The following is a 27459-nucleotide window of genomic DNA, read 5'->3' as shown; positions in this document are numbered from 1 at the left end:
TAAATAGAGGTAGAGTACAAAGTCTGGAAATTATGATGAACCTGTATAAAACACTGGTTCGGCCCCAACTGGAGTATTGTGTCCAATTCTGGGTACCTCACTTCAAGAAGAATGTGAAGGCCTTAGGGAATGATTCCAGGAATGAGGGACTTCAATTAAGTTGATAGACTGGAGAACATAATAAATAGGAGCAAGCCATTTAGCCCTTCGTGCCTGCTCCACCATTCAATAAAATCATGGTTGATTTGATCTTGACCTCAACTCCACTTCCCTGCCCGCTCCCCATAACCCTTGACTCTCATCATTGAAAAATAAGAATCTGGGGTTGTTCTCCTTAGAGCAGAGAAGATTGAGAGCTGTTCAAAATCATGGGGGTCTGGACAGAGTAGATAGAGAAAAACTGTTCCCATTGGCAAATGGGTCAAGAACCAGAGGACACAGATTTAAGGTGATTGGCAAAAGAACCAAAGGCGATGTAAGAAAAAACTTTTTTTTACGCAGAGTGTGGTTAAAACTGCAAAAAAGCAGACTCATTTTATCTTTCAAAAGGCAGTTGGATAAATATCTGAAGGAAAAAAAATTGCAGGGCTACCGGGCAAGGGCAGTGGGACTAGCTGAGAGTTGGCATGGGCTCAACGGGCCGAATGACCTTCTGTGCTGTATCCATTCTATGGGCTCAAGTTTCAGAACGGCGCACATCGGAGAGGCCCGCCGAATTTGTAGAAGAGAAATTGCGACGAATACTTACCTCACCATTCTCCGGTATCTCTAGCTCGGCGCGGCGCAGCAGGAGCTGCAAGGAATGGAGCTGCAGCCCTGCGCCAAAAACAGTGCCGGCAGCTGTGCACGTGCGCAGTAGCTCCTGGCCCTCCCAGTGTGTCCTGTCTCCAGACGACGACCAAATTCCTGGCCGAAGGGACGTTGCCCCATCCTGGGCCGAGTCGCCTGACTGCCCTTACCTCTTCCGCGGCGGCCTGCCCGGCATCCGTCCGAATTCCTCGGCAGCGGCGGCGAGGCCCGCCCAAAGTCCTGGTCAGCGGTCCGTCATCTGCTGGGGGCGGGCCCCGCCCGAAGTCTTCAGCGGCAGAGCCCACCCGAAGTCCTCGTCGGCAGCGAGGCCCGCCCGACCAGCATCTCCTGTGGGGGGTGGGCCCGTTCCAGCAGGCTGTTGGAGGGCTCCCGGTGCTTCAGCAGGTGAGTAAAAACTTAAATTTTTTTATTTATTGATTCATTTTTTTTAAATTAAAAATTTTTTTTTGATTTATTGCTTGATTTATTTATCACTTAGTATTGATGATGGCTCTATTTGTAAAAGTGAAGTGTTTAATGCTTGTAAATGTCCCTCCACGCCCACCGCATGCTTTACAGATACACATCACTCCGCCCCCGCCCCCCCCAAAAGTCAAAGTGAGAACTATTTACAAGGTGAGGCGGTCGGGAGCCTTTCTTTTCCTGGTGGTCCGCCTCGGTACAAATGTCTGTTCTGGTGTGTTGGCTGTGCTCTCGCTGGCCTGGCGTGTTGTTGGCCCTGCAGGGCTGCTGGGTGACCCTGGCCTTGCTGAGCTGTTGGGCGTGATGGGTTCGATTTCCTGGGCCGGGGTGGTGTCGTTCATTCTTTGGGTGTGTGTTGTGGGCTCGAAAAAGGTGGTGTCTGCTGTGGGTTGTTCAGGGCAGTCTGTGAACCGCAGCCTTGTTTGGTCCAGGTGCTTTCTGAAAATTTGTCCACTGTCTAGTTTGACTACAAACACCCTACTCCCTTCTTTAGCTATCACCGTGCCCGCGATCCACTTGAGACCATGTCCATAGTTTAGCACATACCCAGGGTAATTCAGATCAATTTCCCGTGACACAGTGGCACGGCCATCGTTTACATTTTGGTGCTGCCGCCTGCTCTCTACCTGATCATGCAGGTTGGGGTGAACCAGCGAGAGTCTAGTTTTAAGTGTCCTTTTCATGAGTAGCTCAGCCGGGGGCACCACTGTGAGTGAGTGGGGTCTCGTGCAGTAGCTGAGCAGTACTCGGGACAGGCGGGTTTGGAGTGAGCCTTCTGTGACTCATTTGAGGCTCTGTTTGATTGCTTGTACTGCCCGCTCTGCCTGCCCATTGGAGGCTGATTTAAACGGGGCCGAGGTGACATGTTTGATCCTATTGCGGGTCCTGAATTCTTTAAATTCGGCACTGGTGAAACGTGGCCCATTATCACTGACCAGTATGTCAGTCAGGCCGTGGGTGGCAAACATGGCCCTCAGGGTTTCAATGGTGGCGGTGGCGGTGCTTTCCGACATTATTTCACATTCAATCCATTTTGAAAAAGCATCCACCACCACCAGGAACATTTTACCAAGTTGAATATGGATCCTCGATCATGGTCTGGAGGGCCAGGACCACAAACTGAGCACGCACACTGCATTGCCGTACACAGGACTCGTAAGTCAGAGTCAATACCGGGCCACCACACGTGGGATCTGGCTATCACTTTCATCATTACTATACCTGGGTGTGCTGTGGAGATCTGAGATGAACGTCTCCCTGCCTTTTTTGGGTAGCACTACGTGGTTACCCCACAACAGGCAGTCTGCCTGAATGGACAGCTGGTTCTTTCGCCGCTGGAATGGCTTGATTAGCTCTTGCATTTCAACGGGGATGCTGGCCCAGCTCCCATGCAGTACAGTTTTTTTTACTAGGGACAGCAGAGGATCTTGGCTGGTCCAAGTCCTAATCTGGCGGGCCGTGACAGGTGACGTATCATTTTTGTCATGTATTCAACCAGCATTGTAACCCATGTATAAACTGACCTAAGTTGTACACTGAGAGAACAATGACCACTAGGTGGTGAACTTGTGGGAGACACTCCTAACCTGGACCTTCAGGTATAAAAGGGGAAGCTCCACCCACTTCCATCACTTGAGTGCTAAGGAATAAAGGACAGTTCACAGACTGACCTCTCAAGCATGGGCCTCGTGTGCATTTATACTGCATAGTAAGGATGTATCAATTTTCAAACGCTTCCATGACCATCAACAAGTCTGCGGGCTGCGCCACCATCAACAAATTTGCAGGCTGCGCCATTTCCATCCCAGTGGTGGGCAATGGTAGCCGACTAAGAGCATCTGCATAGTTCTCTGGGCCTGGCCTGTGGCGGATGGTGTAATTATACGCTGATAGCGCGAGTGCCCACCTTTGTATGCGGGCTGAGGTATTAGTATTTATCCCCTTGTTTTCAGCGAATAGGGATATAAGGGGCTTGTGATCAGTTGCCAGCTCAAATTTGAGGCCAAACAAGTACTGATGCATTTTCTTTACCTCGAACACACATGCTAATGCCTCTTTCTTGATCATGCTGTAGGCCCTCTCGGCCTTAGACAAGCTCCTGGAGGCATAGACGACAGGTTGCAACTTCCCCGCAACGTCAGCTTGTTGTAATACACACCCGACTCCGTACGACAACGCATCACATGCTAGCACACGTCTTTTACATGGGTTATACAATACAAGCAGCTTGTTGGAGCATAAAAATGTTTCTGGCTTTCTCAAAAGCAATTACTTGTTTTTTTTTCCCATACCCAGTTCTCACCTTTACACAATAACACATGTAGGGGCTCTAAGGAGGGTGCTTAATCCCGGTAGGAAGTTACCAAAATAGTTCAGGAGTCCCAGGAACGACCGCAGCTCCGTGATGTTCTGTGGCCTGGGCGTGTTCCTGATAGCCTCTGTCTTGGTGTCTGTGGGCCGAATGCCGTCCGCCACTATCTTTCTCCCCAAAAACTCCACTTCTGTTGCCATGAAGAAGCATTTCGATCTCTTCAGCCGCAGCCCTACGCAATCCAGTTGCTGGAGGACCTCCTCCAGGTTTTGTAGGTGCTCGACGGTGTCCCGACCCATGACCAATATGTCGTCCTGAAAAACCACCGTGCGTGTTACTGACTTGACTAGGCTCTCCATGTTTCTCTGGAAGATCGCTGCAGCCGACCGAATTCCAAACGGGCATTTGTTGTAGATGAACAGTCCCTTATGCGTGTTGATGCAGGTGAGGCCCTTCGAAGACTCCTCCAGCTCCTGCATCATGTAAGCCGAAGTCAGGTCGAGCTTGGTGAACGTCTTGCCTCCTGCCAACGTCGCAAATAGGTCGTTTCCTTAGGTAGCGGGTATTGGTCCTGTAGCGAGAAACGATTAATGGTTACTTTATAATCGCCGCAAATCCTGACCGTGCCATCACGTTTGAGTACTGGAACAATCGGGCTGGCCCACTTGCCAAATTCCACTGGGGGGATGATGTCCTCGCGTTGCAGCCTGTCCAGCTCGATTTCCACTCTCCCCCTCATCATGTGAGGTACCGCTCGTGCCTTGTGGTGAATGGGTCGTGCCTCTGGGACCAAGTGGATCCACACCTTCGCCCCAGAAAAGTTTTAAATGCCTGGCTCAAAAAGGGAAGGAAATTTGTTGAGAACCTGGGTACGAGGTCTCATCGACATGTGATAGCACTTGGATGTCATCCCAGTTCCAGCGAATTTTGCCCAGCCAGCTCCTTCCAAGCAGTGTGGGCCATCGCCAGGGACAATCAGGGTGGCAGTTCATGCACCATGCCCTCGTAGGTGACCTTGACCATGGTGTTGCCCAGGACAGTGATAAGCTCTTTGGTGTACGTTCTCAGTTTCGTGTGGATGGGGCTCAGGGCTGGTCTGAGTGCCTTGTTGCACTACAGTCTCTCAAACATCTTTTTACTCATGATGGATTAGCTAGCGCCAGTGTCCAGTTCCATGGCTACAGGTAAGCTATTCAATTTTACATTTAGCATTATAAATGGACAGTTCGTCGAAAATATGTGCACTCCGTGTACTTCAGCATCTACCTCCTCTCTGAGGCTCGAAATTGCTTTGATCCACCATGGACCGATCTTCCTCTGCCACGTGGTGTTTAGCAGGTTTTGCAGAGCTTGCAGCTCGTCTGCAAGCTCACTGGAGGTGTCCCATTGTTCCACAGCTCTTGCAAACATACCCTTTGAAGCGGCATGAATGGACTCAGTCACCTGGGTCACCTGAGGCCTGTTGGCAGTTGCAGACTCGTGGTTTCTGCCCTGTACATTTCTGCTCGCAAACACAGTTCCAGTTAACTTATGAACATCGCTAACACTTGTGTGCTGAGAGATTTATTTGGTGTCATCACTGGTGGACATAAATGCCTGTGCTATCGCAATGGCCTTACTGAGGGTCGGTGTCTCTCGTCAAAAGTTTCTGTAGGATGATTTTGTGTCCAATGCCCAGAACAAAAAAGTCTCTGAGCATTTGCTCCAGTTAGCCATCAAACTCACATTGTCCTGCAAGTCCCCTTAGCTCGGCGACATAGCTCGCCACTTCCTGACCTTCCGATTGCTGGCACGTGTAGAACCGATGCCTCGCCATCAGCACCCTCTCCCTCGGGTTAAGATGCTCCCGAACCAGTGTGCACAGCTCCTCATACGACTTATCTGTGGGTTTCACCAGAGCCAGAAAATTCTTCATGAGGCTGTAGGTCAGTGCCCCGCAGACCGTGAGGAGGACCGCTCTCCTTTTTGCAGCGCTTCCTCCTCCGTCCAGCTCGTTGGCTACAAAGTACTGGTTTAGCCGTTCGACATAGGCTTCCCAGTCCTCACTCTCAGAGAACTTCTCCAGGATGCCCACAGTTTGCTGCATCTTTGCGTTGGGATTCGTATACTCGTCGTCAGTTGTTGTGTTCCTAACATAGATGAGACTGCACACAGGGAGGCTAAAGTAACAGTGACCTCAGTCTTTATTAAGACTCTCTAGAGTGAGGAACAGGCTTATATACAGTGCTCCCAAGGGATGCTGGGATTCCTTGGGACTTCAGGGGATGCACTCCCTGGTGGCGGAACATGGGAGTGCATGCATTACAGATACACAACACTCTGGGTGGGAGACTTCAATGTACATTATCAAGAGTGGTTTGGTAGCACCACTACTGACTGAGCTGGCCGAGTCCTGAAGGACATAGCTTCCAGACTGAACCTGCGGCACGTTGTTAGAGAATCAACAAGAGGGAAAAACATACTTGACCTCGTCCTCACCAATCTACCTGTCGCAGATGCATCTGTCTGTGACAGCATTGGTAACAATAACCACCATAGTCATTGTGGAAACGAAATCCCGTCTTCACACTGAGGACACCCTCCATCATGTTGTATGGCACTACCACCATGCTGAATGGGATAGATTCAGAACAGATCTAGCAGCTCAAAACTGGGTATCCATGAGTCACTGTGGACCATCTGCAGCAGCACAATTGTATTCCACCAAATATCTGTAACCTCATGGCTCAGCATATCCCTCACTCTACCATTACTATGAAGCCAGGGGACCAACCCTGGTTCAATGAGGAGTGCAGAAGAGCATGTCAGGAGCAGCATCAGGCGTATGAGGTGCCAACCTAGGGAAGCTACAACACAGGACTACTTGCATGCTAAACAGCAGAAGCAGTATGCTATAGACAGAGCTAAGTGATGCTACAATCAATGGATCAGATTAAATCTCTGCAGTCCTGCCACATCCAGTCATGAATGGTGGTGAGCAATTAAACAACTAATGGAAGGGGGAGGCTCCATGAATATCCCCATCCTCAATGATGGCGAAGCCCAGCACGCCAGTGCAAAAGACAGTGCTGGAGAGCGCACTGGATAGAGGAAAGTCTATGGGCCCCGTCAACATCCTGGCTGTCATGCTGAAGACTTGTGCTCCAGGACTAGCCATGCCTCTAGCCAAGCTGTTCTAGTACAGCTATAACACTGGCATCTACCAGACAATGTGAAAAACTGCCCAGATAAGCCCTGTTCACAAAAAGTAGAACAAATCCAATCCGGCCAATTAGCGTCCCACTAGTCTACTCTCAATCAGCAGCAAAGTGATGGAAGGTGTCGTCGACAGTGCTATCAAGTGGCACTTACTTATCAACAACCTTCTCACTGTTGCTCAGATTGGGTTTCGCCAGGAGCACTCGGCTCCAGACTTCATTATAGCCTTAGTCCAAACATGGACAATTAAGAACTGAATTCCAGAGGGGAGACAAGAGTGACTGCCCTTGACATCAAGATAGCATTTGACCGAGCGTGCCATCAAGGAATTCTAGTAAAATTGAAGTCAATGGGAATCAGGGGGGAAATTCTCCACCGGCTGGAGCCATACCTAGCACAAAGGAAGATGGTTGTGGTTGTTGGAGGTCAATCATCTCAGCCCCAGGACATCGCTGCAGGAGTTCCTCAGGGTAGTGTCCTAGGCCAAACCATCTTCAGCTGCTTTATCAATGACCTTCTCTCTCGAAGGTCAGAAGCTGGGATATTCACTGATGACTGCAGTATTCAGTTCCATTCGCAACCCCTCAGACAATGAAGCAGACCATGCCCACGTGCAGCAAGACCTGGATGACATTCAGACTTGGGCTGATAAGTGGCAAGTAACATTCATGCCACACAAGTGTCAGGCAATGACTATCTCCAGCAAGCGAGAGTTTAACCACCGCACCTTGACATTCAATGGCATCACCATCGCCAAATCCGCCATCAACATCATGGGGGTAACTATTGGCCAGAAACTTAACTGGACCAGCCACATAAACACTGTGGCGACAAGAGGTCAGAGGCTGGGTATTCTGCAGCGAGTGTCACACCTCCTTACTTCCCAAAGTCTTTCCACCATCTAGAAGGCAAGAAGGCATAAGTCTAATCGCCAAGAGCATACAGAAACCAAGCGCAGACAGCGGAAGGAACGTGCGGCAAACCAGGCTCCCCACCCACCCTTCAACCACCGACTGCCCTACCTGTTACAGAGACTGTAATTCCTGCATTGAACTGTACAGCCACCTGAGAACTCACTTTTAGAGTGGAAGCAAGTCTTCCTTGATTTCGAGAGACTGCCTATGATGATGATTTTTCTGAGCAAGGGTTGGTACTGGCATTGGAGACCATGTCAAGTAGTGTTCTGCAGATGGTAGCTTGGGTAGAGGAGCCTTGCATAATGGTTCTGCAACACTAATCCAGTGGGGCAGAAAGAAGTCTCTGTACTGAGGAAGGGTGCCAAGATACAGTTGACTAAAGTGTGCCAGCTGAAAAGAATGCGTGTGTTACGAATACACAAAGCAACATGGTGCTACTTCACGATCGCAGCATGGAAACCACTGGCTCTACCTCTCATATTTTGCGTCTCCTAACTACCATATTTATAAAGCTGTAGAGGCAACTTGATGACTATCAAAAGGAAAAGCTCCCTTTGCCTCACATAACTTGCATGTTTTATTGCCAAGTCCATATAGCACCTCAAACTACTTGCATGCTTTATCAGCTAAACACACAATTGGAGTGTAGGCTGGGTATTGGGATGAATCTCCTGTAACACAGAAGTACTGAAGCCTTTTTTTTCCCCAAAAGAGTAGGCTGTCCACAAAAATCAGAAGAGAACCAACACATGGATACCCAGCCCATCTGCATCACAGTGACTACCATAAGAATCCTTCCCACAAATTATGGAGATGGAGGCCATAGAGGATGTGGAGAACGGATTGCTTGATGGCTTAATGCAGTTGCAACTTTTACTTGGTATTAAAGCTCACTCAATGGCCGGAACCTTACCAGCCCTGTGAGTGCGGGTTTGGAGGTAGGCCCGCTGTCAAAATGGCTGTGATTTGACAGCGGGACAGGAACCCGCCTCTTTGTCAGTTTTCAAAGTGCCGGGTCTAGCTGCTGTTCACAGACCCGACACCAAGCGGCAGACCAGCCAATTAACATCGTAGAGGTACTTTAAGGGTATTTCAAAATAATTTTACCAGATACTTATCATTTTCCCAAGTTTTTTTTAACAAGATTCACGTCCAATGGGGAACACACCAGATAAGTGCGTCAGATTCTCAATAACTGTCCATTGCTTTGACCTGTTGACAGCGGCAGTAGTATAAAAACTGCCATTTCACAGCTGTTTACTTTCCAATCTCAAGCTGAAGCTTTCAGGATTTGGAAGAAACTTCTGAGCTGTATGCAGGTTGGAAGTGTTTGCAGTGAGCTCTCAATATACTTATCTCCTTGGAGCAACTTCTCTCACCACTGACAGATCGCTTGTTATCTCAATTTCAGCTGTCATCTATTCCATCAGCATCGCTGCCCTTGAAAAAAATCTCACCTTGGTCCTCAGATTCCCACCACGATCAGCCCCAAGACCAACATCACCAACAACACCACCGACCTTCTCCGCAATCACCTGATGCTGCACAGGACATCAGTACACGACCACATTGCGGCTGGGGATGGCCTCACCATGGCCAGATTTACTTCACTTGATGCTGTACACCCTTGCTGCCACATGATGCGCCAGGTTGGCAGCACCCTACACCAGCACGATAAAGCATCCCTGCAATGCCCAAGCCATTCCTTTCACACTCCACCATTGTGGGGGTGCCCTTATGTCTGACGGACCGCGTTGCGGAGTTGGATCTGAGGGTGGATTCACTCTGGAGCATCCACGATGCTGAGAATGACGTGAGTAGCATGTGTTGCGAGTTGGTCGTACCGCAGGGAAAGGGTCCACAGCCAGATAGGGAATTGAAGACCAGCAGGAAGAGCAGTGTAAGGAAGGTAGTGCAGGGGTCCCCTGTGGTCATCCCCCTGCAGAACAGATACACTGCTTTGGGTACAGTTGGAGGGGGATGATTCATCAGGGGAGGGCAGCAGCAGCCAAGTTCATGGCACCGTGGCTGGCTCTGTTGCACAGGAGGGCAGGAAAAAGAGTGGGAGAGTGATAGTGATAGGGGATTCAATTGTAAGGGGAATAGATAGGCGTTTCTGCGGCCGCAACCGAGACTCCAGGATGGTATGTTGCCTCCCTGGTGCATGGGTCAAAGATGTCTCGGAGTGGGTGCAGGACATTCTAAAAAGGGAGGGAGATCAGCCAGTTGTCATGGTGCACATTGGTACCAACGACATAGGTAAAAAAAGGGATGAGGTCCTACGAAACGAATTTAAGGAGCTAGGAGCTAAATTAAAAAGTAGTGCCTCAAAAGTAGTAATCTCGGGATTGCTACCAGTGCCATGTGCTAGTCAGAGTAGGAATTGCAGGATAGCGCAGATGAATACGTGGCTTGAGCAGTGGTGTAGCAGGGAAGGATTCAAATTCCTGGGGCACTGGAACCGGTTCTGGGGGAGGTGGGACCAGTACAAACCGGACAGTCTGCACCTGGGCAGGACCGGAACCAATGTCCTTGGGGGAGTGTTTGCCAGTGCTATTGGGGAGGAGTTAAACGAATATGGCAGGGGGATGGGAACCAATGCAGGGAGACAGAGGGAAACAAAAAGGAGGCAAAAGCAAAAGACAGAAAGGAGATGAGGAAAAGTGGAGGGCAGAGAAACCCAAGGCAAAGAACAAAAAGGGCCATTGTACAGCAAAATTCTAAAAAGACAAAGGGTGTTAAAAAACAAGCCTGAAGGCTTTGTGTCTTAATGCAAGGAGTATCTGTAATAAGGTGGATGAATTAACTGTGCAAATAGATGTTAACAAATATGATGTGATTGGGATTATGGAGATGTGGCTCCAGGATGATCAGGGCTGGGAACTCAACATCCAGGGGTGTTCAACATTCAGGAAGGATAGAATAAAAGGAAAAGTAGGTGGGGTAGCATTGCTGGTTAAGGAGGAGATTAATGCAATAGTTAGGAAGGACATTAGCTTGGATGATGTGGAATCTATATGGGTAGAGCTGCAGAACACCAAAGGGCAAAAAACGTTAGTGGGAGTTGTGTACAGACCTCCAAACAGTAGTAGTGATGTTGGGGAGGGCATCAAACAGGAAATTAGGGGTGCATGCAATAAAGGTGCAGCAGTTATAATGGGTGACTTTAATATGCGCATAGATTGGGCTAACCAAACTGGAAGCAATACGGTGGAGGATTTCCTGGCGTGCATAAGGGATGGTTTTTTAGATCAATATGTCAAGGAACCAACTAGGGGGGAGGCCATCTTAGACTGTTGTGTAATGAGAGAGGATTAGTTAGCAATCTCGTTGTGCAAGGCCCCTTGGGGAAGAGTGACCATAATATGGTGGAATTCTGCATTAGGATGGAGAATGAAACAGTTAATTCAGAGACCATGGTCCAGAACTTAAAGAAGGGTAACTTTGAAGGTATGAGGCGTGAATTGGCTAGGATAGATTGGCGAATGATACTTAGGGGGTTGACTGTGGATGGGCAATGGCAGACATTTAGAGACCGCATGGATGAACTACAACAATTGTACATTCCTGTCTGGCGTAAAAATAAAAAAGGGAAGGTGGCTCAACCGTGGCTATCTAGGGAAATCAGGGATAGTATTAAAGCCAAGGAAGTTGCATACAAATTGACCAGAAATAGCAGCGAACCTGGGGACTGGGAGAAATTTAGAACTCAGCAGAGGAGGACAAAGGGTTTGATTAGGGCAGGGAAAATGGAGTACGAGAAGAAGCTTGCAGGGAACATTAAGGTGGATTGCAAAAGTTTCTATAGGTATGTAAAGAGAAAAAGGTTAGTAAAGACAAACATAGGTCCCCTGCAGTCAGAATCAGGGGAAGTCATAACGGGGAACAAAGAAATGGCGGACCAATTGAACAAGTACTTTGGTTCGGTATTCACTAAGGAGGATACAAACAACCTTCCGGATATAAAAAGGGTCAGAGGGTCTAGTAAGGAGGGGGAGCTGAGGGAAATCTTTATTAGTCGGGAAATTGTGTTGGGGAAATTGATGGGATTGAAGGCCGATAAATCCCCAGGGCCTGATGGACTGCATCCCAGAGTACTTAAGGAGGTGGCCTTGGAAATAGCGGATGCATTGACAGTCATTTTCCAACATTCCATTGACTCTGGATCAGTTCCTATGGAGTGGAGGGTAGCCAATGTAACCCCACTTTTTAAAAAAGGAGGGAGAGAGAAAACAGGGAATTATAGACCGGTCAGTCTGACCTCAGTAGTGGGTAAAATGATGGAATCAATTATTAAGGATGTCATAGCAGTGCATCTGGAAAATGGTGACATGATAGGTCCAAGTTAGCATGGATTTGTGAAAGGGAAATCATGCTTGACAAATCTTCTGGAATTTTTTGAGGATGTTTCCAGTAAAGTGGACAAAGGAGAACCAGTTGATGTGGTATATTTGGACTTTCAGAAGGCTTTCGACAAGGTCCCACACAAGAGATTAATGTGCAAAGTTAAAGCACATGGGATTGGGGGTAGTGTGCTGACGTGGATTGAGAACTGGTTGTCAGACAGGAAGCAAAGAGTAGGAGTAAACGGGTACTTTTCAGAATGGCAGGCAGTGACTAGTGGGGTGCCGCAAGGTTCTGTGCTGGGGCTCCAGCTGTTTACATTGTACATTAATGATTTAGACGAGGGGATTAAATGCAGTATCTCCAAATTTGCGGATGACACTAAGTTGGGTGGCAGTGTGAGCTGCGAGGAGGATGCTATGAGGCTGCAGAGTGACTTGGATAGGTTAGGTGAGTGGGCAAATGCATGGCAGATGAAGTATAATGTGGATAAATGTGAGGTTATCCATTTTGGTGGTAAAAACAGAGAGACAGACTATTATCTGAATGGCGACAGATTAGGAAAAGGGAAGGTGCAACGAGACCTGGGTGTCATGGTACATCAGTCATTGAAGGTTAGCATGCAGGTACAGCAGGCGGTTAAGAAAGCAAATGGCATGTTGGCCTTCATAGCGAGGGGATTTGAATACAGGGGCAGGGAGGTGTTGTACAGTTGTACAGGGCCTTGGTGAGGCCACACCTGGAGTATTGTGTACAGTTTTGGTCTCCTAACTTGAGGAAGGACATTCTTGCTGTTGAGGGAGTGCAGCGAAGATTCACCAGACTGATTCCCGGGATGGCGGGACTGACCTATCAAGAAAGACTGGATCAACTGGGCTTGTATTCACTGGAGTTCAGAAGAATGAGAGGGGACCTCATAGAAACGTTTAAAATTCTGACGGGTTTAGACAGGTTAGATGCAGGAAGAATGTTCCCAATGTTGGGGAAGTCCAGAACCAGGGGTCACAGTCTGAGGATAAGGGGTAAGCCATTTAGGACCGAGATGAGGAGAAACTTCTTCACCCAGAGAGTGGTGAACCTGTGGAATTCTCTACCACAGAAAGTAGTTGAGGCCAATTCACTAAATATATTCAAAAGGGAGTTAGATGAAGTCCTTACTACTCGGGGGATCAAGGGTTATGGCGAGAAAGCAGGAAGGGGGTACTGAAGTTTCATGTTCAGCCATGAACTCATTGAATGGCGGTGCAGGCTAGAAGGGCTGAATGGCCTACTCCTGCACCTATTTTCTGTGTTTCTATGTTTCTAAAGAATAGTAGAAAGCCTGAGGACTGGGAGAGTTTCAGAAACCAGCAAAGGATGACCAAAAAATTGATAAAAAGGGAAAAAAATAGAATGAGAGAAAACTAAAAAGAAATATAAAAACAGATTGTAAGAGCTTCTACAAGTATGTAAAAAGGAAGAGAGCAGCAAAAGTAAACATTAGAGGCTGAGACAGGAGAAATTATTATGGGGAATAAAGAAATGGCAGAAATGTTAAATGAATACTTTGTATCTGTCTTCACAGTGCAAGACACAAAAATCACACCAAAAATGGTGGGGAACCAAGGGTCTAATGATGGTGAGGAACTTAATGAAATTAATGCAAGTGGAGAAAAAGTACTAGAGAAACTTATGGGACTAAAAGGCGACAAATCCCCTGAACCTGACGGCCTATATCCTAGGGTTCTAAAAGAGGTGGCTGCAGAGATAGTGGATGCATTGGTTTTGATCTTCCTCGGCGAATGTCTGTCCCACCTGTGACAGAGTCTTGGCTCTCGTATTGGACTGTTCAGCCACCAAAGAACTCACTTCAGGAGTGGAAGCAAGTCTTTCTCGATTCCGAGGAACTGCCTATGATGATGATGAGATTCTAGAATGGTCCCAGCGGATTGGAAGGTAGCAAATGTAACACTACTATTCAAGAAAGGAGGGAGAGAGAAAACAGGGATCTACAGGCCAGTTAGCCTGACATTAATCATCGGGAAAATGCTGGAATCCATTCAGGGCACTTAGAAAATCATAACATGATTAGGCAGAGTCAGCATGGTTTTATGAAAGGGAAATCATGTTTGACAAATTTATTAAGAGTTTTTTGAGGATGTAACCAGCAGGGTTGATAAAGAGGAACCAGTGGATGTAGTATATTTGGATTTACTAATCCACGGCATTCGATAACATGCTAAATAAAAGGTTATTACACAAGATAAAGGCTCATGGGGTTGGGGGTTAAATATAGTAGCATAGATAGAGAATTGGTTAGACAGACAGAAAACAAAGTAGGGATAAACAGGTCTTTTTCAGGTTGGCAGGCTGTAACTAGTGGGGTGCTGCAAGGATCAGTCAGTGCTGTGGCCTCAGCTATTTACAATCTATATTAATGACCTAGATGAAGGGACCGAGTGTAATGTATCCACGTTTGCTGATGATACAAAGCTAGGTGCGACAGTCAGCTATGAGAAGAATACAAAGAATCTGCAAAGGGATATAGAGTCTAAGTGAGTGGACAGTAAGGTGGCAGATGGAGTATAATGTAAGAAAATATGAGGTTATTCACTTTGATAGGAAGAACTGAACAACAGAATATTTTTTTTAAAAGGATGAGAAACTTTTAAATGTTGGTGTTCAGAGTGATTTGGGTGTCCTCGTGCAAGAAACACAGAAAGCTAGCATGCAGGTACAGCAAGCAATAAAGAATGCAAATGGCATGTTGGCGATTATTGCAAAGGGGTTGGAGTACAAGAGTAAGGAAGTTTTGCTACAATTGTACAGGGCCTTGGTGAGACCACATCTGGAGTACCGTGCACAGTTTTGGTCTCCTTATCCAAGGAAGGATAAACATGCCTTGGAGGCAGTGCAGATTGATTCCTGGGATGAGAGCGCTGTGCTATGTGAGAGATTGTGCAGAATGGGCCTATACTCTCTGGAGTTTAGAAGAATGAGAGATGATCTCATTGAAACATACATGATTCTGAAGGGGATCGGACAAGGTAGATGCTGAGAGGTTGTTTCCCCTTACTGACGTAGCTAGAACTAGGGTGCATAGTCTCAGGATAAGGGGTAGGCCATTTAAGACTGAGATAAGGAGGAATTTCATCACTCAGAGGGTTGTGAATCTTTGGAATTCTCTGATCAAGAGGGCTGTAGATGCTGAGTCTTCGAGTATATTCAAGACCGAGATAGATTTTTGGACTCTCAGGGAATCAAGGGATATGAAGATTGGGCGGGAAAGTAAAGTTGAGCTTGATGATTAGCCATGATCTTATTGAATGGCGGAGCAGGCTCAAGGGGCTGTATGGCCTACTCTTGCTCCGATTTCTTATGTCCTTATATGAAGAGAAAGGTTGTGGGGGAGTGGCACCTTGCTGTCTGAAAGAAGCTAAGGACATTTTTGGTCTCATTTACCTGAGTTCCCCTCCCCATAGGATACCAGATTCCAGAAAACTCTCAATACAGGTTGAACCTCCCTTATCCGGCACCCTCAGGACCTGGTCTGTGCCGAATGAGGGGAGATCATCGGCCCAAGGTCCGGGGGGGGGGGTCGGGAAGGGAGGAGGTCGGTGGCCCGAGCGGCCCCTGAAGTGTCGGCGGGCTCCGAAGAGTTGGCGCGGCATGAGCATGCGGCCCGGTGGTCTGAGAGTCTGGCGGTGTATCGGGGCTGGCTGGCTGGAGGCTGGAAGTGCGGCAGCAAGGAAGGCCGCAGGGGAGCATCTGCAACTAAATGATAAACAACAGAAAAATATCATTTTGAAAAATAATCACAATCGCGGGAGTTGGCAGGGAAGGATTTTGACCGGCTGCGTTCTGCGCATGCGCCACCCGGAAATGGTGGCAGATAAGGGAGTCCCGGCTAAGAGAGGTTCAACCTGTATTGCCAGTCTCTTCCCTCTACCCCGCCCTGCACCACCCCACCCCCAAGTTCCAACACACCCATTCCCATTTGATAGATCCCAGGATTCCCTCTTCAGACTCTCCCACCTCACTTGCAGATTCTAAGACACTCTCTAAATGCTCACAAACACCTCAATCATAATTTCTAATGCCCCCAGGATTGCTCCCAATGCTTTCAGACCCAGAGACCTCCCTTCTCGATGTGGACCTCTTCCTCAGTGATGCCACACCTTGGATCCTGATCCAGTATTCCTTGAACCTCTCACTCATGTTCCTACAACTCTCCTCTCAGAACTGGAACTCCCTCAATGGATCTTTCTAGTTTCTTGCAAAATATACTAAAATCTAACCATAGGCAGTAACAAACTGCACCTGACAACATCTCCGAATCATTTAACTTTTCTTCCAATTCAATACGTGTGTCTTCAAGCAATTTTATGAGGTCTTCATGAGTGCATGGTATAGCTTCTGCCATCTAAAAAAAAATTAAGCATAATAATTTTTATCAAATATTTTTAAACAAGGTTATATATTGTGCATAACAACTTACCTCTATTCAAAGCAACAATGTAATATTGTGATTTGTTCTTCAGAAATTGCAACAACTCTGATGGACATTATTTCAGTTCTGAAGAATTTCAATGTATAGCAATTTCATGTCAAGGTGAAAGGGACCTCTAAATAATTGTCACAAGGAAGCAATCGTGAATAAAAATCACAAGGCACTGTATTTTCCTCCCGAGCAAACATATCTGGGGCTGCTAATATGATGGTGGATATACAACATACTGAAATTCATCAGGCGCCTGCTACCTGTATTATTTGAGCCTACAATGCACCTGAGGCACTGAGTGTGCCCCAATGCAGCCAGTTAGTGTGAAGGGCACTCAAAGCCAATGGACAAACTATACGCAAGGCTTATTAAGACCCCAAGACAAATTTATATTTGAGGTCTTTCCATATGACTTGAGTGCCTGCGAAGGATTCCAGCCTCACAGTTCTAATTTGAAATAATAATATTTATTTATATAGCGCCTTCAACATAGTAAAATGTCCCAAGGTGCTTCACAACAATTTTACAACATGTTAGATATTGACCATTGAGGGAAAGAGAGAAAAAGCGGGAGAAGGAAGTGAAAGAGAGGTTAAAGGCTTGGGTCTGAAGCGACAGCCAAAACGCGGACGCAGATAGACAGGTGAAAAAACTAGAATTCAAATTACATTGTAAATAATACAATAAGGAGCATGCAATAGTAAAATCAGTACAATAAAGATTATAATTAAACAAAATTAAATAATATATCATAATTATAAATTAAGTTAAAATTAGAAAATCAGCAATTGAAGCAAATTAAATCACTTATTAGCTTTCTTTAAGATTCATTCCCTGTACAGTGATTCAATTAATATGGAAGAACTAATCACCGTCCTCCATCCTTGTGATGTCATAATGTCATTATCAAATAGGCACTGAAAGGAGAGCCCCAATTAAAAAACCCTGCCCAGTGCCTTCTCCCAAAGTTCCTTCCCCATTCTGGAAAATTCTGTATAATCATTTCAAGTCTAGTTTCTAAATATCAGGTGCAAGTCTAGTTTCTAAAATTATATTGATCTGCTGACGAACCTTCCCTTTGTGATCTTCCTCGTAATGAGACTTTCTTTCCCTAGCAAAAGTTAACATGCTTCATCATCCAGTCCCATTTACTAGTAGTTTCTTTCAGCTTCAGTACTATTACAACTCAGGTAAAAATGAGTTCACTAAACATTCACGTGTTGGATACCTCCACTTGCCATGTCCACCTGAAGGATCAATCACAGTTTCCTCAGAAGTACTCTTGTACATTCTCTCTTCCCTCCCAGTACCTCTGGTCAGCCTGGAAATATCAACCCTTGCTCATTCCCAGTTAATTGATATAGAACTTCCCTCCATCATAAGGTTAGAAGTGGGGATGTTCACTGATGATTGCAGTGTTCAGTTCCATTCGCAGATCATGAAGCAGTCCATGTCCGCATACAGCAAGACCTGGACAACATGCAGGCTTGCATTGATCAGTGGCAAGTAACATCTGTGCCACACAAGTGCCAGGCAATGACCATCTCCAACAAAAGAAAGTCTAACCACCTCCCCATGACATTCAATGGAATTACCATTACCGAATCTCTCATCATCAACATTCTGGAGGGGGAGGGGGGGGGGCATCACCATTGACCAGAAACTTAACTGGACCAGCCACATAAATACTGTGGCTACAAGAGTAGGTCAGAGGCTGGGCATTCTGCAGCAAGTGACTCACCTCCTGAGTCCCCAAAGCCTTCCCACGATCTATAGGGCACAAGTCAGGAGTATGATGGAATACTCCCCACTTGCTTAAACAAGTGCACATCCAACAACATTCAAGAAGCTTACCATTCAGGACAAAGTAGCCCACTTGAACATTCACTCCCTCCACCACCGGTGCACCATGTCTGCAGTGTGTACCATCTACAAGATGCGCTGCAGCAACTCGCCAAAGCTTCTTCAACTGCACCTCCCAAACCCAGGACTTCTACCACGTAGAAGGTTAAGGGTAGCAGGCGTATAGGGAACACCAGCATCTCCAAGTCACATACCATCCTGACTTGGAAATATATCACTGTTTCTTCATCGTTGCTGGGTCAAAATCCTGGAATTCTCTACCTAACAGCACTGTGGGAGAACCTTCAGCACAGGGACTGCAGTGGTTCAAGGCGGAGGCTCATCACCACCTTAAGGACAATTAGGGATGGGCAATAAACGCTGGCCTCGCCAGCAACACCCACATCCTGAGAATGAATTAAAAAAAACGTATTTTGAGTCTACTGCTTCTTTTGAAGGCCATTTTAGTAGCCAGTGAGATACAAGCTCTAGAGTCAAGTACTTTCCTTTCATGAAATCCTAAAATTATCTTGAAAACGATGGTAATCTGATATTTGCTGCTTACCTTTTTTTCCATTCATGTTGATCAACAAATGAATACATCTTAAATTTATTTTCTTCACCTTTTCTTTCTCACAAGTTTGACCAATACGAATTTCAGAAATGTTATCTGCAGATATTTCTGAACATTCATTTATCCAGGTTCATTAATCCATCCAGATCATCTTGTCATTTGTCTCACAAAAAGATAGATTGCAACACATATCTTGCTTCATTGTGTGAGTATCTTGAAATATTACCATACTACTGAACAAGCTGTCCCTGCCCTATCCATGTCAAAAGCTCAATTTATGAAAGCAGCTACCTCATTAATTACAACAAAGGTCTGAATTGCTAACATTACAAAGAAAAGAGGCTCATCACTGCCTTCAGCACTGGTGAAGCTCAAAGATTATATGTACCCGAAGGTGACTTGGCATCACTAAACCCAGGAAAGAGCAACTATGCACTTCCTGGGAGAGTATAGAAAAAGCTCCGGACTGCTCTTGAGGGCATAGAGCCCTCAGTGGCAGCAGCGTGGTATTGATGCATACATTTTCCACATACTGTACTGCGATCCAGCATATCTAGTACCCCTGGCTAAAGCAGATTTATTTATTTATTTATTTACTCACAATTTCATTCCTCATGTTCAGTTAGTTAGGCAACAATCCTATTCCTGATTTCATTTTAGCATAATTTTGGAATGTCACTAGGGGCAATTGTGAACAAAATCTTACATTTGTAGACTGTCTAAATGATGGTTAAACAATAATACAATGTAATAAGGAATGATAGATCAGGCAGTAAATGTACAGATCCCTTTGTATCATTTAAGAACTAATGAGCAATTTAATAAAATATATTTCTCCTTTAATATCAATTTGCTGTCAGCGCATCAGCAGTGAAGAAAATTTGCATGCTATTTTGAAAGCTGTGAAGTATCAGAAAAACAAGCTGTTGACTCAAACAGTAGTCAAAATTCTTAGAGCAATTGACTGCTAAGTCTAGACTGCAGCATTATCCACAACATTGCTAGCCCTCTTTCTCTCATAGTTATAAAGTTGAATGATGCTCTTTAATAGGCCCATTATTCAGTTGTTGACTCGGAAAAACACGGTTATCAGCTACTTTGACTCAGGAGATTGGAGGGAAACCAAGCCCTTTAGATCACATGGGGTGTAGGAGAGGGCAGCTGGTTAATGTCTAGCAACTTTAGGAAGAGTTCCTGACTATGCTAACAAAGGAATTACTTAGTGTAATTCATTTAAAAAAATGCGATTAAGTTCAATCTTAGGAGAGGTGATAGTTGATTTGCTTCACAAGCGAATCCATGAACAGGGAAGGAGATGGGAGTCTCTCTGTCTGCCCTCTTTCTGTGAATACTCAAGAGTACAGGAGAGACATATAGCAGTGAGATTTTCAACAGGAAATTCCAAGGTACAGACATGGGTCCAGAGCTGGAAACTAAAATGCTGGAAGCCAGTTTTTGCTCGAAGTTATTTAGAAAGAAAGATAATGCCAAAAAATTCAACCAGTCCATGAAAGGGACAATGCACGGTTTATTACTTTTCCAATATTTTGAGGAGGAAAGAGAGATTCAGTAAAAAAGCATTACTATTACTATGTACACTTGCTGTCTGTAAAATAAATCAGCTTAATGATTCACATCAAGCCTTGCTTCACTAACATGTTTCTCACATGCTTGGAAAAGCAGATGGCAGGGCATGCGCAAATGACATGATATCCAGTTCAGATCATACAAATATTGTATTACACTGCTGAATCGCCTTGGGACATTTTACGACATTAAAGGCGCTATATAAATAAAAGTTGTTGTTGTATTGTTACCACCGCTGGGTCACGCTATCATACAAGCTATTGGACAGTACAAGCACACTCCTGAATGCAAGTTGCTCTGGCCACATAGCAACCACAGTATCGAAGGCCCATCCAAAACCTATAAAACAGGGCTGAACAGAAAAAAGAGCAAAAAGCCTCTATTTCCAAGATGCTAACATTGCAAAGAGAGGCTCATCACTGCCATCAGCACTGGTGAAGCTCAAAGATTATACGTTCCAGAAGGTGACTCGGTATTACTAGACCCAGGAAAGAGCAATCATGCACTTCCTGGGAGGGTATAGAAAGAGCTCCAGACTGCTCTTGGGGGCATGGAGCCCTCAGTGGCTATTGGTGACCAAGAATATCCTTTGGCACCATGAACTGATGCAGAAACCTTTCTCTTCACGGGTTGGTTATTACAGGTTGAAACTCTCTCATCCAGAACCACCCCCGGCCGTCAGGTGACGCATGCACAGAACTCCGACAAGAACAAATTGAAGTCCTTCCTTGCTGCCAACGCCCGCAATCGCTGATCTGACCCCGCGATCCACCGTCCTCCCCCCACGATTTCTCTGCCGCACTCCCAGCCCCAAGCCAGCCAGCCCCAATATCTCCTTGCTCAGTACTTGTACTGTCCAATTTCCAATTTAACATGACCACACCTCGTCCAGAAAAATCCCTTATCCAAAACATAGAAAATAGGTGCAGGAGTAGGCCATTCGGCCCTTCTAGCCTGCACCGCCATTCAATAAGTTCATGGCTGAACATGCAACTTCAGTACCCCATTCCTGCTTTCTCGCCATACCCCTTGATCCCCCTAGTAGTAAGGACTTCATCTAACTCCTTTTTGAATATATTTAGTAAATTGGCCTCAACAACTTTCTGTGGTAGAGAATTCCACAGGTTCACCACTCTCTGGGTGAAGAAGTTTCTCCTCATCTCGGTCCTAAATGGCTTACCCCTTATCCTTAGACTGTGTCCCCTGGTTCTGGACTTCCCCAACATTGGGAACATTCTTCCTGCATCTAACCTGTCTAAACCCGTCAGAATTTTAAACGTTTCTATGAGGTCCCCTCTCATTCTTCTGAACTCCAGTGAATACAAGCCCAGTTGATCCAGTCTTTCTTGATAGGTCAGTCCCGCCATCCCGGGAATCAGTCTGGTGAACCTTCGCTGCACTCCCTCAATAGCAAGAATGGCCTTCCTCAGGTTAGGAGACCAAAACTGTACACACAATACTCCAGGTGTGGCCTCACCAAGGCCCTGTACAACTGTAGCAACACCTCCCTGCCCCTGTACTCAAATCCCCTCGCTATGAAGGCCAACATGCCATTTGCTTTCTTAACCGCCTGCTGTACCTGCATGCCAACCTTCAATGACTGATGTACCATGACACCCAGGTCTCTTTGCACCTCCCCTTTTCCTAATCTGTCACCATTCAGATAATAGTCTGTCTCTCTGTTTTTACCACCAAAGTGGATAACCTCACATTTATCCACATTATACTTCATCTGCCATGCATTTGCCCACTCACCTAACCTATCCAAGTCGCTCTGCAGCCTCATAGCAACCTCCTCGCAGCTCACACTGCCACCCAACTTAGTCTCATCCGCAAATTTGGAGATACTACATTTAATCCCCTCGTCTAAATCATTAATGTACAGTGTAAACAGCTGGGGCCCCAGCACAGAACCTTGCGGTACCCCACAAGTCACTGCCTGCCATTCTGAAAAGTCCCCATTTACTCCTACTCTTTGCTTCCTGTCTGACAACCAGTTCTCAATCCACGTCAACACACGACCCCCAATCCCATGTGCTTTAACTTTGCACATAAATCTCTTGTGTTGGACCTTGTCGAAATCCTTCTGAAAGTCTAAATATACCACATCAACTGGTTCTCCCTTGTCCACTCTACTGGAAACATCCTCAAGAAATTCGAGAAGATTTGTCAAGCATGATTTTCCTTTCACAAATTCATGCTGACTTGGACCCATTCATGTCTACTCTTTCCAAATGCACTGCTATGACATCCTTAATAATTGATTCCATCATTTTACCCACTATTGATGTCAGGCTGACCGGTCTATAATTCCCGGTTTTCTCTCTCCCTCCTTTTTTAAAAAGTGGGGTTACATTGGCTACCCTCCACTCGATAAGAACTGATCCAGAGTCAATGGAGTGTTGAAAAGTGACTGTCAATGCATCCGCTATTTCCAAGGCCACCTTCTTAAGTACTCTGGGATGCAGTCCATCAGGCCCTGGGGATTTATCGGCCTTCAATCCCATCAATTTCCACAACACAATTTCCCGACTAATAAGGATTTCCCTCAGTTCCTCCTCCTTACTAGACCCTCTGACCCCTTTTATATCCGGAAGGTTGTTTGTATCCTCCTTGGTGAATACTGAACCAAAGTACTTGTTCAATTGGTCCGCCATTTCTTTGTTCCCCGTTATGACTTCCCCTGATTCTGACTGCAGGGGACCTACGTTTGTCTTTACTACCCTTTTTCTCTTTACATATCTAAAGAAACTTTTGCAATCCGTCTTAATGTTCCCTGCAAGCTTCTTCTCGTACTCCATTTTCCCTGCCTGAATCAAACCCTTTGTCCTCCTCTGCTGAGGTCTAAATTTCTCCCAGTCCCCGGATTCGCTGCTATTTCTGGCCAATTTGTATGCAACTTCCTTGGCTTTAATACTATCCCTGATTTCCCTTGATAGCCACGGTTGAGCCACCTTACCTTTTTTATTTTTACGCCAGACAGGAATGTACAATTGTTGTAGTTCATCCATGCGGTCTCTAAATGTCTGCCATTGCCCATCCACAGTCAACTCCTTAAGTATCATTCGCCAGTCTATCCTAGCCAATTCACACCTCATACCTTCAAAGTTACCCTTCTTTAAATTCTGGACCATGGTCTCTGAATTAACTGTTTCATTCTCCATCCTAATGCAGAATTCCACCATATTATGGTCACTCTTCCCCAAGGGCCTCGCACAACGAGATTGCTAATTAATCCTCTCTCATTACACAACACCCAGTCTAAGATGGCCTTCACCCTAGTTGGTTCCTCGACATATTGGTCTCGAAAACCATCCCTTATGCACTCCAGGAAATCCTCCTCCACCATATTGCTTCCAGTTTGGTTAGCCCAATCTATGTGCATATTAAAGTCACCCATTATAACTGCTGCACCTTTATTGCATGCACCCCTAATTTCATGTTTGATGCCCTCCCCAACATCACTACTGCTGTTTGGAGGTCTGTACACAACTCCCACTAACGTTTTTTGCCCTTTGGTGTTCTGCAGCTCTACCCATATAGATTCCACATCATCCAAGCTAATGTCCTTCCTAACTATTGCATTAATCTCCTCCTTAACCAGCAATGCTACCCCACCTCCTTTTCCTTTTATTCTATCCTTCCTGAATGTTGAATACCCCTGGATGTTGAGTTCCCAGCCCTGATCATCCTGGAGCCACATCTCTGTAATCCCAATCACATCATATTTGTTAACATCTATTTGCACAGTTAATTCATCCGCCTTATTACAGATACTCCTTGCATTAAGACACAAAGCCTTCAAACTTGTTTTTTTAAGACCCTTAGTCCTTTTAGAATTTTGCGGTACAATGGCCCTTTTTGTTCTTTGCCTTGGGTTTCTCTGCCCTCCCCTTTTCCTCATCTCCTTTCTGTCTTTTGCTTTTGTCTCCTTTTTGTTTCCCTCTGTCTCCCTGCATTGGTTCCCATCCCCCTGCCATATTAATTTAACTCCTCCCCAACAGCACTAGCAAACACTCCCCCTAGGACATTGGTTCCGGTCCTGCCCAGATGCAGACCGTCCGGTTTGTACTGGTCCCACCTCCCCCAGAACCGGTTCCAATGCCCCAGGAATTTGAATCCTTCCCTGCTGCACCACTGCTCAAGCCACGTATTCATCTGCGCTATCCTGCGATTCCTACTCTGACTAGCACGGGGCACTGGTAGCAATCCCAAGATTACTACTTTTGAGGTCCTACTTTTTAATTTAGCTCCTAGCTCCTTAAATTCGTTTCGTAGGACCTCATCCCTTTTTTTTAACCTATGTCGTTGGTACCAATGTGCACCACGACAACTGGCTGTTCTCCCTCCCTTTTTAGAATGTCCTGCACCCGCTCCGAGACATCCTTGACCCTTGCACCAGGGAGGCAACATACCATCCTGGAGTCTCGGTTGCGGCCGCAGAAACGCCTATCTATTTCCCATTACAATTGAATCCCCTATCACTATCACTCTCCCACTCTTTTTCCTGCCCTCCTGTGCAACAGAGCCAGCCACGGTGCCATGAACTTGGCTGCTGCTGCCCTCCCCTGATGAGTCATTGCCCCCCCCCCCACCCAACTGTACCCAAAGCAGTGCATCTGTTTTGCAGGGGGATGACCACAGGGGACCCCTGCACTACCTTCCTTGCACTGCTCTTCCTGCTGGTCTTCCATTCCCTATCTGGCTGTGGACCTTTTCCCTGCGGTACGACCAACTCGCTACACGTGCTACTCACATCATTCTCAGCATCGTGGATGCTCCAGAGTGAATCCACCCTCAGCTCCAACTCCGCAACGCGGACCGGCAGGAGCTGGAGGCGGATACACTTCCCGCGCGTCGTCGTCAGGAACACTGGTGTCGTCCCTGAGTTCCCACATGGTACAGGAGGAGCATAACACATGACTGAGCTGTCCTGCCATGACTTAACCCTTAGATAAGCAACAATAATGCTAAAGTTTACTCACTGTTATAGAAGAGAAAAAAGAAAAACTACTCACCAATCACTTACCCCCTTGGCTGTGACGTCACCTTTTTGTTTCTTTCTACTTTTTTGCCTTCTCCCTACAGCTGCACAAGTACGCCTCACCAACGAACTCCCGACGCCTCTCCACACACCTCTCACCGACGCTGGGCCCCGGACTCCCTGCTGTGCCTTTTATAGGCCTCACCAACGAACTCCCGACGCCTCACCACGCACCTCTCGCCGACGCTGGGCCCCGGACTCCCTGCTGTGCCTTTTATAGGCCTCACCAACGAACTCCCGACGCCTCTCCACGCACCTCTTACCGACGCTGGGCCCCGGACTCCCTGCTGTGCCTTTTATAAGCCTCACCAACGAACGCCCAACGCCTCTCCACACACCTCTCGCCGACCAGGTCCCAAGGGTCCCGGATAAGGGAGGTTCAACCTGTACTGGGCAGCGCAAGCGAGAAACTCCACCAATGCCTGCTGGCAGGTAGGAACAGGTCTACCATTGGAGGAGAACCAATTGGCTTCAATAAGCACCAACAATTCGCACCGGGGCTCACGACTGGTCAGCACCAAGTTCACCCGATGCCCATCGCCTGCCCAGACTGGTGGCGGGAGATCGGGATTGAGGAGGCAGACTGTGACCACATGCGACTTGTCCTCTGACCTAGTCAGCCGGGCTCACTTAGTGCTCCAATCTGGACTCTCCTTTCTTCCAATTGTTGCTGGAAATGTATCCCTTGAACACAAAGCCGCGCCATGCCAGGTGCAAATAAGGCAGCTGTTGCCCAAAAGTGGGTTATATCACAATGACAGGCAGCGAAGGCGTTGGTCCTGCCCCTCACTGAAGGAGCCTCTCGGTCCTGGAGAAAGGTGTGCTGTGCTTCAAAGCAGCCCTCCTTGGGGGGGGGGGGGGGGGGGCACTCTGGCAACGTCTGGCGCTGGAAGAAAAACTGCTGAGAAAATAAAATCTCAGCAACAACCGAGTTGCACAGACAACGAGGACAGCTCGGGCACTTCATCAACGCCATCAGACAAATTACATTTGCAAAAGGCAATATTTGCCACTCCATCGTCAAACCCGTATCACCCCGGGATCATCCCAATCAACGATGGACTGCGGATCTCGGCCGTGGGTGTGCGAGGTACCTGCGGGCGGATCACTGCCGTCTCCTGAACACACGCCATGCCCGGAGGGCCGCCTGTCTGCAGCTGGTTCACACCGCACCACCGCCCGGCGGCCGCACCAACGGCTCCTCCCGCCAAAACCCCCACACTGCACCACCGCCCGGCGGTTGATGGAGGCCGCGCGCCGCACCAACGGCTCCTCCCGCCAAAACCCCCACACAGCCAACCGCCGCAGCGCGCGGCCCGCCCCGCCCCGCCCCACCCCCTTTCTTCACACTGTCCGACCAGAAGCCCCCACTGCCGCGGAGCCCGCCAAAAAAGCAGCTCTGACCAATGGAAGGCGGGAAAGGACGCCGCTTAACCTTTGGTGAGTTGGACTGTTTCCTCCACTCATTACTTGGGGCCAGAGTTTGGGGTGCGACGCTTCCCGCGGGTCAACGCCTCCGAGCCGCGGTGAAAAGCACGGACCCACCTGATGACTCGTGCTCCCGGGGCCGGCAGGTGTGCGCATGCGGCTCATAGTGTCCCTGGGATCACGTGGGCCGGCCCAACCAATCACAAAGGGAATCCCCATGCGCACAATGGCAATCCCCTAAAAATATAATTTCGCACAACTTCAATAAAAATAAATCATTTTTACATGGTCAAAATTAATATAATTAAACATTTCAGACAAAAATGTTATATTTTGAAAAATAAATTTAAAGATTTTTAATAGATCCAAAATAACCTGAAATAATTTAAGAGGATTTTTAAAAGTTTAAATTATTTTAAAAAGCTATTTTAATACTCTTTAAACCCTGAGGCTGGTAAAAGC

At 46.8% G+C, this 27459-nt stretch overlaps 1 protein-coding gene across 4 annotated transcripts in view; it reads right to left on the bottom strand.

The window, feature by feature from the left end:
* syce3 (synaptonemal complex central element protein 3) overlaps positions 1-27155 on the bottom strand; it is a 51427-nt gene extending 24272 nt beyond the window's left edge. The window contains exons 1-2 of one of the 4 annotated variants that reach the window (XR_011592920.1): positions 27115-27155; positions 16342-16444 (exon numbers count right to left, since the gene is read on the bottom strand). Coding sequence is in view for 2 of the 4 variants with exons in the window: in XM_070877304.1 (XP_070733405.1) it covers positions 16342-16444; positions 26664-26702 (142 nt within the window). In the remaining 2 variants the exon portion in view is untranslated. The other 3 variants (XR_011592921.1, XM_070877304.1, XM_070877303.1) reach the window with 3 other exon arrangements.
* Between the last annotated feature and the right edge of the window lie 304 nt (positions 27156-27459).

This window comes from Pristiophorus japonicus, chromosome 4 (assembly GCF_044704955.1).
Source record: "Pristiophorus japonicus isolate sPriJap1 chromosome 4, sPriJap1.hap1, whole genome shotgun sequence".
Taxonomy (NCBI): Eukaryota; Metazoa; Chordata; class Chondrichthyes; family Pristiophoridae; genus Pristiophorus; species Pristiophorus japonicus.
Note: the sequence above shows the minus strand (reverse complement) of the source record. Positions and strands in the feature narration are given on the sequence as shown.